The sequence below is a fragment of the Montipora capricornis genome, chromosome 10 (genome assembly GCF_036669925.1).
Source record: "Montipora capricornis isolate CH-2021 chromosome 10, ASM3666992v2, whole genome shotgun sequence".
NCBI lineage: Eukaryota > Metazoa > Cnidaria > Anthozoa > Scleractinia > Acroporidae > Montipora > Montipora capricornis.
In genome coordinates, this window is record NC_090892.1 from 40,833,764 (window position 1) to 40,846,263 (window position 12,500).

General features: G+C 40.5%; 2 protein-coding genes across 2 annotated transcripts in view; both read right to left on the reverse strand.

The window, feature by feature from the left end:
- The window catches only part of LOC138022002 (collagen triple helix repeat-containing protein 1-like), a 198,301-nt gene extending 191,925 nt beyond the window's left edge, over positions 1-6,376 (reverse strand). Inside the window, exon 1 of the mRNA XM_068869032.1 lies at positions 6,276-6,376. Within this exon, the coding sequence (XP_068725133.1) occupies positions 6,276-6,341 (66 nt within the window). The 5' untranslated portion in view covers positions 6,342-6,376. The remainder of the gene's footprint in view (positions 1-6,275) is intronic.
- Positions 4,354-6,013, reverse strand: LOC138018863 (collagen triple helix repeat-containing protein 1-like). The gene is made up of 3 exons (XM_068865544.1): positions 5,873-6,013; positions 5,123-5,407; positions 4,354-4,732 (listed from the first exon to the last, which is right to left on the reverse strand). Exons 1-3 carry the CDS (start codon positions 6,011-6,013, stop codon positions 4,370-4,372), a joined length of 789 nt encoding a protein of 262 aa, XP_068721645.1. The 3' UTR covers positions 4,354-4,369.
- Positions 6,377-12,500: the final 6,124 nt, after the last annotated feature.

Sequence of the window (12,500 nt, forward strand, 5' to 3'; positions counted from 1 at the left end):
TACAATAATTAAGTTGAATAAAAAATCGCCAAGGCGTTTTCAGACTTTTCAGAGTGAAATATGTAATGGGGAATCAATCTCTCTCGCACACGAAAGTTGTTTCACTAGTAGGATTTTTCTTTTGTAAGATACAGCCATGAATTATAAGTCAAATTGATCGTTGTATTGTGTACTTTGCAGACAAAATATTTCCTTTGAAAATTAAATTAAATTGTTCACAACTCAATGGTTACAAAACGAAAAACAAACTGCTCTACTCGCGGGCCGAGGGCCGCAATTGAAAACAGCCTGCCGATAAGAACGCGTACGCCGGTTTAGTTTTGAGCTCGTCCACTCAATATAGAACACGCTGGTTCGAAAATAAATATTAAAGAACATTCAAAGCAAGTGTACACAACACAATGGTCAGGGAAATGGGAAACGAAATCTGTTTTCACTCACCTCCCAACACATCATCATCATGCAAGTTTGTCTAATGACATCACACATCAAAACGCGCTTTCATTGGTTCTTGAAGTCACATGATAAGCGGCCTTTGTTTCCTTTCCTTATGGAGCGCTCGAAATTTTTTCTGGATACACAACAATCTCGCGCTTCGGCTCTGTAAGGCTGCCACCTCGTCAGCCTCGCGTGTTTGCTTGGCTTACTCGTTGGCAAAAATGTAGCAACCCCCCAAGTCTACTTCTCTATCCTATTATGGCTCTGTAATTGCTTATTTAATTAACCTTATATAGGTTAAGACATGTACATGGAGTAAAATTTGTGGGCTGTGTGGAAGGGTAGGACGGGAACGGGGGGGCAGGGGGCTTCGCGACTCGGGGACGTCAAGACGTGGGACTTGGGGACTTTGGGACGTAGGGAATTGGAGATGTGGGGACTCGTGGACAAGGCGACGCATTTTGTGCAACAATACCAACGTTAACAACAAACGCTGCAACGTGACATTTCAGCTACAGTGTCAGAGCAATGGGCCATTAGGTCTTCTGCTTTGTTTCACAGTCGAGCTTTGTGACGGGTGGCAAGAAGTACTTTTGGAGAATTTTTGAATTTCGGGTGTGTATTTAGCTGGTACTTGAGAAGCATACAGATGATTGTTTTTGCAAAATAACATAAGTAATAAACTTTCTTCTTACGTTAGGATGTTCTCCCATTCCTGAAATTCTATACTTCTAAAATGCGTTGCCGCATCCCTGAATCCCGATGTGCCCGAGTCTCCTAGTCCCCATGTCCCCTTGTCCCCACGTCCCCTCGTCCCCGAGTACCCTCGTCCCCACGTCCCCCGTTTCCCTTTTCCAAGTCCCCAAGTCCTCGAGTCCTTACGGCCGTTTTCCCCGCGTCTCCGTCCTACTAATTTGTGTGTGACCAGCAACTTCAAAGTTTGATATACTGAATTGTTTCGAAATTAAATAATTCTTCGTGTTCAAAGAATAACGCAGATGGTAAAAAAGACTGAACTGTTTTAAAGGCGGCACAATGATTTGTCTTTGTACACAAGGCTGTCAAACGCTTCAATCATTCAGCGCCTCTCTTCATTTTTTGCTTGGTCAAAACATCGAAAATAACCCACGGAAACGCTTGCTGTGCAGGGTGGGGTACAGGGATGGCGTAGTGGTGAGAGCACTCGTCTCCCACCAATGTGGCTCGGGTTCGTCAATAAGCGAATTGACTGCGTACGCAACGGTCTTCTTCTTCTTCAAACATGAAAAATGACAACAATTCTTTACTTTACCCCAGTCCCTGACAATTGTACAATAGCAAAACAATCCATCCTCTACCTCTGAATCGACGATTATCGACAATTCCTAATTATCACCGGCTAAGAAACAAGTTTAAAGAGGAGAAAATGTCGGTTACCAAACCTCAAGAGAAAGCTAACTATTTTAAAATCAAGCACTACACTTAACCACTATTCAGCAATTAATTAGTGTTGGTAAATAATCGGTACAATTGTCAGCCAGTTGATCTTTAGTGGTTAAGTGGATAAAAGCATTTTCTTCAAAGAGGGTACTCCGGTTTCAAATCCTGTCCAGGGATGCCACTTTTCCTTTTTTTCTTTTTATCTGCTATCGCAAGTCCTGGGGCTGAGTAATCTAAATTGACGATAACAGTCAATCTAGACAAAATCAGGAATTGTCGATAATCATCATTTCAGAGGTAGAGGACATGTTGAACAGAAAGGGAACGTTAGTTGACGAAGGGAGAGATCGCAGAATAGTTTGAAGTCTACTCTCATATGACCTAATATGGGTATTTTTGCTGTGCGCGCCATCGTCAACTGATATTCACGTTCTGTTTTTAAATCAGGCTATTGTGCAATGAAGTATTTCCCATGGGTACAAGGGACGTTGCTATGCTTGGCATTCGCACTTTTAGCTATTTATACCACCATTTTGGCCGTGACATTCACTTGACGCCAATCAGCCATCTACGTTGCTTGCATTGGCTAGGAGAAGTTTTAACTTCTTCTTTGGTGTTGTTTACATCTTTTACGACCTCTAAACTCCAGTGGTCGTTTTAGGTGATTTTGCATTGGTTTGGAGAATACGTTTCCATTGTTTTGTCATAGAAGGAGTTTTTTTTACTGGTTTTGCGTATCCGGCTTAATCACCGCGCTGTACTTTTTTTCTCAGTGTTTTGCGATAGTTTACTGCATCCTCTTGGCTAATTTGTTCTTGCGTAGACCTCAATATTGGCTCCCTCCTACTGTCTCTAGTGTTGATACGGGAAATATTTTCTATTCGGTTGAGTGCAGCGATAGAGAATGGAATTGTCGACTGGGGTAAAGTAAAGAATGGTTGTCAGTTTTCATGTTTGAAGAAGAATCGAAGACCGTTGCGTTCGCAGTCAATTCACTTATTGACGACAATTCCTCACATCGTATCTTTCATAATTCCGCTCCTGAATATGCAATCAACTCTGGAAAAAAACCCTTTTGAGGAGTTTCAATAAATGAAGAGACGAATACACATCACAAAAGAGAAAGGCACAGAATTCGACTTCCCCTCTCCTCAGTACGTTGTCTGGTGACCCTATACATTTGGTGGAAATTTGGTTACTGATCCGGTCCAAGTTTTCCCAATCCGATCCGATCCGGTGCGATCCAAATTTTTCCAATTCTACTAAGTGGAATACTGCAAGTTCAACTTTGGTTGGGACATAGAAGAGAATCCTGGTCCTTATTCTATAGATTCTGTAGTAAAACTATTCATGCTCCTTATTGTCAAGGAAATGTTGAAGTGTTTGGGTTCAATACGGGTAGTCAGTGTCTAGCAATGTCGTTTTGTGCTGTCGTATATAGTTAATATAAGCAGTCGATAAGTTCCTTAACAGACTTGGTGAATGCAAGGAATGTAGAAAATGCGTTGGACACTGGTTTATGAAGACTATCAAGGCATACGCATCTTATGTTAACAGAATTACAAACAGAACTCAGTTTTCAACACTACTTATCAGATTGAGTACAATCCAAGACAGTTACAGTGAGTGTCAGTAGAGAGCTTTAGATTCCAGCACGAGAACGAATACGAGTACGAAATTTTCTCATAGAACAACATTCAGCGCTCGCAAACCAGCGTCATTTTGGCGGGAAAAACGTGTTACTGTCGTCATTTTACCACGAGCTTTGCAAAAATGTCGTCGTGCCAAAACAAGTCAACAACAGGATAGCAGTTTTGGCATTTTTTGATGAGCAAAAAGGCTCCGTTACCAGCAATAATAATAACTGAGCAACCTATACTGGTAACAAAGAGTAAGATTAAGCGTGCGGGTTATAAATCTTCTTAGTATTTTCGCTAAAAGCAAACAGTCAAAACTCGTACTCGTTCTTGTCCTCGTCCTAGAATCTAAAGGTCCCTAATGTCCATAGACTACGAAGGCAGACGTATCCACCGAAGATATGTGTCCATGGAAGTTCTGCAATAGGTTTTGCTTAATATTGAACCTCCTTGCCAAATGCTTTTCAAAATCTGGACACATAACAATGTTTCGTTTGTTTTGACAAACTGTGCGTATTTTTCTTACAGGGCAATGGAAGAAAAGAGACCGTGGAAAAGAAATTGATCATTTATGTCAAACGTCACTCGAACTCATGTGATTGCCTATACTACTTTTACACTAGCTATGGTGTGGTGTACACCTTTCAGTTTTCAAAACAACCCTGAACTACTTCGATTAAACAGTGACAGTGAAATGACTTCATTTATTCCCAGTAAATTGTGCCAAACATTTTACATCAAGCAGAGGAAATCAGTTCCATATAAGTTCGATGGTAGACTAATAGTTTACTTGCCTTACCTGACTTAAAGAAATCAAAGCTACATGAATAAACTATTTTAGGACAGCTATCAGTCTTGGATCCAAGAAAACTAATCTATTTCTGCGGAGGAGGGACTTCCTCGATCATTATACGGGTGACGGAGTTCCACCCGGTGTAAGCATCCGAACCGGCTTTCTTTCCAACGCAATCTCCAACATTGATCGCCACTCGCACAATCCCCTTGCCGATCCCCTCACAGTATCCTGCGATCTGAGTTGTTTTGTGTATGTTGCTGTCTGTCTTGCCTTGGTTAATGTGAATGTGCATAACACCGTCGATTGCCAGAGGATGGCATTCCGCGTTATTGAAGGTAAAGAACCAGCGTTTGCAGCAGTCCAGACAACAGCAAATTCTGTAGTCGCCATTAAACTCGACTTTCAAAGCCGAGTTCTCTGAAAGCTTGTTGAAAGTACAATCCTGAAAAAGAAAACTCCTTAACGAATAAGTGTAACATTTGACACCTGTTCATGTCAGCTTTATCGAAAGGTTTACGGGAATGAAATTTGACGTTGTTTATAGTAAGTTTGGGAACGGAAAAGATAAATGGCCAATTTTATGTAGTTTGAAAATGAACAATACATTGCTGCCCTTACCGGATGGACAACCTGATTTTGGCAAATTCTGCAGTCTTCGACTTCGTTCCACTATCACCTCCTCCTTCTTTAATAATGCAAGACTGTCAGAGAATATTTCTTAAAGCATTTGTTCAACCTTGCCCTAAATACGACAGACGAACACAGCATTCCGGCGCTGACTCGAATACCTATGCTTTTAACCCTCTTTGAAATTGCCATGTTTCTTTCTTACCTTTATCATTCCATTATCTTTGCCTTCATCAATGTTTTTCCATGCACATTGTTTCCAATTTTTTGGCATGGCCTGGAGACTGGGATCACCTTTGGGTCCTTGAGTACCCTGATTTCCCTTAGGTCCCATAGGTCCCTTATCTCCGGGCGGTCCTGCTGGGCCTTTTTCTCCCTTGAGCCCATCTCGTCCACTGTAACCAGGGACACCAGGAACCCCTGGAACCCCTGGAACACCAGGTGCACAACCCGCCGTGCAAGCATTTGCCGATTTCGCACCGGGATCCACCTGATGTGTGTTGAAAAAGGAAAGACACAAGTCAGATTTATCTCGCAACCCTTGCAGTTCTTGGCAGATCTTTAGTCATTCAAGTGAAATCGTGTTTCAGAATTGCATCTATAAATGATAACTTAAGCATCTGCAAAAATTAAAGAAACAGCGCCGAACCTTTCAATGCAGAAGCAGCATAGCGGGCAAATGGTTTCTGAAAACTATGTGCTTTGGCCGAATCTTTTGCTGTTTCATTGCGCGAGCCAGTCGTCGCTATTATTTGTTTTGGGGGTTTAACGTGACGAAAACGGCAACAGGATCGTTACAAAGCAACATGTTTGGTGGAAAAAAAAAACACCTACTTTATATTCTTCAGCTGCATAAAAGACAGCACAAAAGGAACAAGGCTAGAGTTTTGTGGGGAAAGGGATCAAACGTTAGCAATTTTTTTTAGATTTTGGTCCCAATTCACTTACAAAGTACCTCACTCCTTTTTCTAAAAGCAAACGAAATGGAACATTCGCGATTCTTCGCCCTTGCAGTGCGTTGCTCAAATCTGCAGTTGTATTTTAGTCCACATATTTGTACGTTAAAATTAAAGGACCAAAACAAAAGACTTGTCATTGAGACGAGAAGGATTTTTGACACTTTCCTCCGACATAAATTTCAAGTTTGGAGCGAGTAGAAACTGAAGAAAAAAAAAAGGATTAAAACTGCTTGCGGGCGCTTCTGAAATGCATGCTGTGGATTGTATGAAAATATTCTTCTTTAAAAACGTGCGAAGTAAAACTTGGTCTAGATTTTCACAATGCTTTCGTCCAAGATGGAATAACTCTGTGGCTGGTAAGATGAGAAAAATTTCGTGGTTGATAAATTTGTTACTCACCGATACAGTTGCGCAAAACGCTAAGTGTGAGGTTGAAAGCATAACGAGGAAAATCAAGAAATTCATTGTCTTGGAATACTTGCAAGGAGCTGATGGTGCCATGATCTGATGAATGAAAGGAAATATTTCAAAGAGTTGGTGCAGCTCATGTATTTTGATACAGGGTCGTGGATCTGGCATGGAGACTCTGGGCTTTACCAAACTACCCACCTTGTATTCATTGTATACCTACGAGCATTCCACTTTCTCTGATCTTGTTTCACTAAAGCCGGTTCTCTTCACAGGTCAACTTCCCAGATGTGTGTGAGGTTTCCTTTCCTCAACCGAGATGAGTTTTATATGAGTTTCGTTGCTATTTAATGATAATTACTGAGGTACATAGCATTATGAGAAATGATTGCAGCCGCTGCCTTCAATTACTTCTCATAATGCCATCTGCCAGTGCCGGAGTACTTATGCAAGCTGCGCATGCAAGCTGCGCATGGGATCCACACATAAGTAAACAAGTAGACAGTATAGAAGGTGTCAGGCAACGCAGAGCGGCAAGGTTTGTGACATGTTACTATGAACGAAAGACTGGAACAGTCACACGGTTACTCGAGGATCTAGGTTGGTTACAGCTTAGCTAAAGGAGGTAGGAATCAAGACTGGGTAGCTTCGAGCGAAGAAACAGCTAATAACAAGACAATGCCATTCAAAGAAATTTATTCATCTTAGCAGTCGATCCCACACCTATAAATACAGCTTTGTAACAAGAACGATAAAGGATTGGAGCAATCTACCCATCGACGTTATTGGAACTAGGGACATTGAAGCTTCTCTTTTCAAAGAAACTATGGGAGGATGACTCTATTTATTTTAAATAATTTTATATATTTTATTGTTATTTATATATTTACTCTCCTTTCTTAAAACATCCACGGTGACGGGTGATACCCTTTGAGGGTTATTTATTTAGATTTTTAACTAGTTCAACTAAATGGTAGAAATGCTGCCGAGGGGAAGGGGGATGTTCAATTTATGCTTGCAATTTAACGATGACTGTTCGTGCGTGGAAATGAGGGGAAATTAAGATAGGTCCGGTACAAAACTGGACCCCAAACTGACTTCAATATATCGTTGCTGTGGTTATCAATGATAAATGTTGTCACTATCAACGAAATGTACCGCAGCATGACTATCTATATATGGGTGCTACACGGCGTTTGCATAAGCTCGTAACCCCTCCTACTTGTACGTATTCATTGCCGTGAATTAGGTATCTTCAATTCCCACGATCTGCGCCCGTCTGACCTTGTAGCTCAGTCGGTGGAGCAGCGGTGATCTAACCCGAAGGTCGTGGGTTCAAATTCCCATCCGGCTAATCAGAGTTTTTCTCTGTTCTTGAGTGGTCCCATTTCCATTGGTAGGGCCAACGCTCACATGGTTTACATGGGTAGAAAATAGCACCTCACATCACCCTCTCATATTTACGTCTATTAGATACACTAGTTTTACTCAGCCCAAACCTCAGTTTGGAAAGGCGATGAATTCTGCGGGAGGCGAAGCATTATTTGTGTGTGACACAGAGCTCTCATGATACTGATATTGTAGCAAAAATCGAAGGTAAACGCTTGCAAGACTTGGTGGAACCCGACCTGGTGAGTTATTTTGCCCTCCCTGGTGGAATTTTGATCTCCCTGGCACCTTGTGGTTTTTTAAAAACTCCCTGGTGAATTTTATTCCTCCCTGGTGTAGAATTTTAACTTCCTTGGTGATCAATTGACCTGCTTTCAAAATTTAATGCAATACGTTTCTTGCCATATGTATCAAACATAGTATGTTAAATACTGGGTCACACAGTTTTGCATGTATATACATATATACCGGTAGTTAGATTTTAAAAAGTCATTGGCTTCCCTGGCGAAGAATTCAGGATCAACCTGGTAGATTTTTGTCTGCCCTGGAAGAATTTTTGTCAAAAACCTGGTGAACAACCAGGTTCCACCAAGGTCTGTGACAGAGAGGTGTGACACTGCATTAAAATCACTTTTGGGAATTTCACTCTATTATTACGGAAAACTTGCGGGGCCATTTTCTACTGCTTTGTACAAAAAACATGGCCGTCTCATCACGTGGATGCAAACCAAGAATACTGAGGAGTAGATGTTAACCAGGCTAATTTGATAACATAATAGCAAGAAAACTATTTGTGGGAACATGGTTTTCTAGGTAGCGAAAATGCCGAATTGCTTCGCAATACGTTGGTCTGGATTTTTGGCGTTCAGTTTTCTCTGAGGGCTGGGAAAAATTCACAGCTATCTTTAGAGTGTGACTAGCTGGGGCGTGAATTTTTGCAAGGATATTAGTATCGGGGATTGAGCCATTTGCTTATCAAAAGGAAAGTTGTTCGGGCTTATGAGAATCAGACTTTTAAATTTAGAGCGCTTTCCTGTTGAGCTGTATAAAAATACATGTCTCGCGTCCCGAATGAAGTCCGCGACAACGCATTTTATTTGCAGGCTTTGCCAAAGCCGAACTGGGAAATCTGGTTTTACAAAAAGGTGGCCGGGAAAAAGTAGAGCACGGTTCGATGGACACTTCAGTGATCACTCTCTTCGGCATAGTTGTACTAGTGCTACACGATTGTATGGTGGTGGCGTCCCAGAACAACTTACCCAAGAAACTACTGGTCATCGGTCTTCCGATGCGGTCAGAGCATATAAATGTACGTCATCGACACTTAAAAGGAAAGCAAGCGAAATCTTGCAGGGCTCTCTTTCAAAAAAAGCTTTAATTGACGTAGAGAAAACGGACGAAAACGGTGCCGAGGAAAATTACACTACACAAGAGGATAAACTATTAACTTGAAGGAGTACAGCTGGAAAAAATGCGATCAAGAAAGTAGTAATCAGTCAGTTGTAGTTAGAATTAATTGCACTAAAATTTTTATTTCGTATAAATTAAGTTCTGACTAGAATACCTAAGCTTCTTAATACAAAAAAAATGTGCTCCATTCCACCCGTCTCCTTGATTTATTCTCAGTGTTTTGAAAGTTTTTACTTTGAAGTGGCACTTCGAAACAAAAAAAATGACTTGCAATAAACGAGAGTTAGACCGAAACGGTGCTGTTGACAAAGTTCTAAATTATCAAGGAAAGTGCTCTGTACACATATTAAACTTGCTAAAACAGGATAACTGCAATATATGCAGCCTCTTTGATTTAGCGCATTCAGTTTATATTACCCCTGATAACTTCCCTTGCTGACAAAAAAGACGGCCTCTGTTTTCCTTAGACAGTTGTTTTAGCACCTTAAAGATAGCAATCGTTGATTTAATGCAGAGAGAGAACAATACGATGATCCTTCATGAGGATCAGTAATTATATAGGCCCTTAGGAGTTGGTTACCGCTTAGCAACTCCATGCTGACCGGAGAGTACAAGTGAGGTCAAGCGGGAAAAGGAAAACAAAGCGTGCTTTGCCACGTATTCCCTTTATTTGAAATTCGTTTTTGGATAAATCTTTAATATTTTTGCTTTTGAACAAATGTGGAATGGCTTTTTTTTACGCAAGATTTACTCAATCAAACAGGATCTGCCGAGTGGAAACGGGAAGAACGATTGTCGGTCACATCGCCAACGCCGGACCTGAGAGCTCACCTACGCAGGCGAGTCGGTCAACGTTAGTAAAGTAGGCGACTTAATAACTGAACAAATTGCTGGAGACAAACTTCAACTAATACTATTAAGGTTGCCCAAGTGCAGGTGATATTGGTTTTGCAAGCAGATACACTTAGAGTAAGAATCCATTTCGTTAAGCGAGTGAATAATACATTTGCCGAAATTTCGATGAAAGTCGCCAATTGGCCAACAAACTGTTGGAAACAACTTCTTGAAAAATAAGTTCCGTCGCTGTCCTCCTTTAAGTGTTTTCCTTTAAGAGCGATTGACTGTAAATATCGCCTACAGTACGTCATGCAACAAAGAAAAACGTATTATAAAAATACAATTTTTAGTTCACTATGCTAAATATTTTCCCTTGGAGCGACTTTTCGGCTCATCGTGAAGAGAAAAAAAACGTTAATATACACAATAAATTTATTTTAACTTAGTATAGGTCTTCCTACGTTATTTACCGTTATAGGGGCACCCAACGATAATCTTTGGTGAAATATGTGTTCAGGAGAGTCAAACTGCTCTAATAATTTCGGTTCTCGTTGCCAAACAGCAACAGACATCTTTACTAAAACATCCCTAAAAGATTCGCAACCAGGAAAAAGTAGTCCCTTACGTTTTCGGATGAGCAAACGGTTCGGTTGGAAGTTCTTAGAAGGTCTTAGAAGGTAACGTTCAGCTAGAAATTTCTGAATAAAGAGATCATTCCCTAAAATTTTCGGACACTTCAATTTTCAGCTAAGATATCCGAACAGATCAAATTCTTCTAGGTGATAAAAACATCCCTTTAGACAGTCTTTATACATTACAAGGAGCCTAGAAATGTCTCTCAAACGCTTTTGGCTTAATTTGCTCTTTGGGAGGCCTCTTCGTTATCTAATTTGAATTTAGCAAAAACTAGAATTTGTGACAAATTTATGAAATTAACTACTTTGCATTGTCTTTTTTCGCGCTTTAATCTTTGGCTAACTTCAAGCGCAAAAATTCGAACCTGGTACATTGCTTTAGCAATTAAGACTGCAACCGTTGGAATGATTTTGTGAAAAGAAATTTGGGGGTAAACTAAACGTGGAGTTTTGAGACCACCAAATGTAAATACTGCACTCGCAACTAAAAATCATAACATTCAAACGCTACAACAAAATTAAAATAACACATTTTGTAAGTGGTTTCCTACAAGCTGTTTATCATAAAATGACCCAATTACACGAAGCAATTAAAAAAGTTAAAAAGATTTTCCCGCCAGTACATTTTTTAGACCATTCGTGGGTTTTGGGTTCCTGGTTTTATACATTTTTGTAATATTGCACGTAGAAACGATAACAACGATCACAGACTTTTTCCTGATTTTTCTCAAACGATATTTAGAGCGGGCCTCTCGAATTAAAGAAAAAGTCACCACTCAAGGATGAGAGCTTATTTGCAGTTCAAGTGTGAAAATAAGTTGTTTAATCAGAGATATCCGTGCGGTTAATTATTGTTAATAAAAAATTCCGTTTTCAAGTTCGAATCTTGAACTGCGTCGGAAAAGGTGTCACACTGCTTGAAAAGTTGTTTAACTATATCATAGCAAAGTAATTCTCACCTTAATATCTTCTGTAGAGAGCAAATGTTGACTACCGAGGCTTTAAAAGTGAGAACGAAGGTGCTCGCCCAAACTTCCCTTCTCTACCGTATTGTGACGTACGTTGCCAAAGTACCGGTATATTCTTGTTTCAAGTCGAAGCATGTCACATGGAGGAGAGTTGAAAAAAGTGACCCCAAGGCCATGGACTACCCCGACGGACTACCCAAACGGACTACCCCAAAAATACTACGTAGTTATTCGGTTATGAGGCGCACGGTTTTTTCAAGAAAAATCTGCCTTTGGGTGGCAAGTCTGGGGTGCGTCTTATAGCCAAGTATTTTCGCGCAACAAAATCTTAAGATCACAATTTGAGAAGAACTTGCAGTTTAAACAACACAAGAAAAGGACACTAGTTGTCAATTAAAGAAAGAATAGTGCTTTTAGAGACCTTTAGAATACTAAACGACTTCAAGTGAAAAGAAAACAAACGGAAATTTGCATACATGCCTAAAAGCACGTGCTCGGTAACGTGATACCCATGACAACAATACAATCGTTCGAACCTTGTTTCGAACATAGGCACAGGCAGCCCAAGCTCAAAATGTTAGGAGTTCAGTGTAACGTGACATATGCTATTTTACATAACTACGCGCAACGTGACTCCCGCCTTACAGCATATGGAGGTATTGTGTTACACCGGTTTGAATTTGTAAAGGTTTGTATGGGAAGGCAACGGCTTTGCTGGAAAAGTCAATTATTTTTATATTTTTTGAATAAAATCTTTTTACCCTGTTGCCGTGCTGTATTCTTTGTTGTTTGCCAGCTTCGCAGGCCGATCTAACGCGATTTCGGCGACTTATCGTTTTGTGGGTTTCCACTGCTAGCAGTGCAGTGGAAACCCACAAAACGATAAGTATATAGGTATACTGTACTGATATCCCTCAATTATTGAATCACTGTTATGTACATTACCTGTGTCGCTTTCACTATAATTAAGCTGGTAA

Bases quoted from the DNA above. Each gene is read 5' to 3' on its own strand.
- LOC138018863 (XM_068865544.1), bottom strand. From the start codon at position 6,013: ATGACAAGTCTTTTGTTTTGGTCCTTTAATTTTAACGTACAAATATGT. The intron at 5,408-5,872 runs GTACTTTGTAAG...AACACACATCAG, and splicing joins CTTTTAGAAAAAGGAGTGAG to GTGGATCCCGGTGCGAAATC. The intron at 4,733-5,122 runs GTAAGAAAGAAA...TTTCTTTTTCAG, and splicing joins AAGATAATGGAATGATAAAG to GATTGTACTTTCAACAAGCT.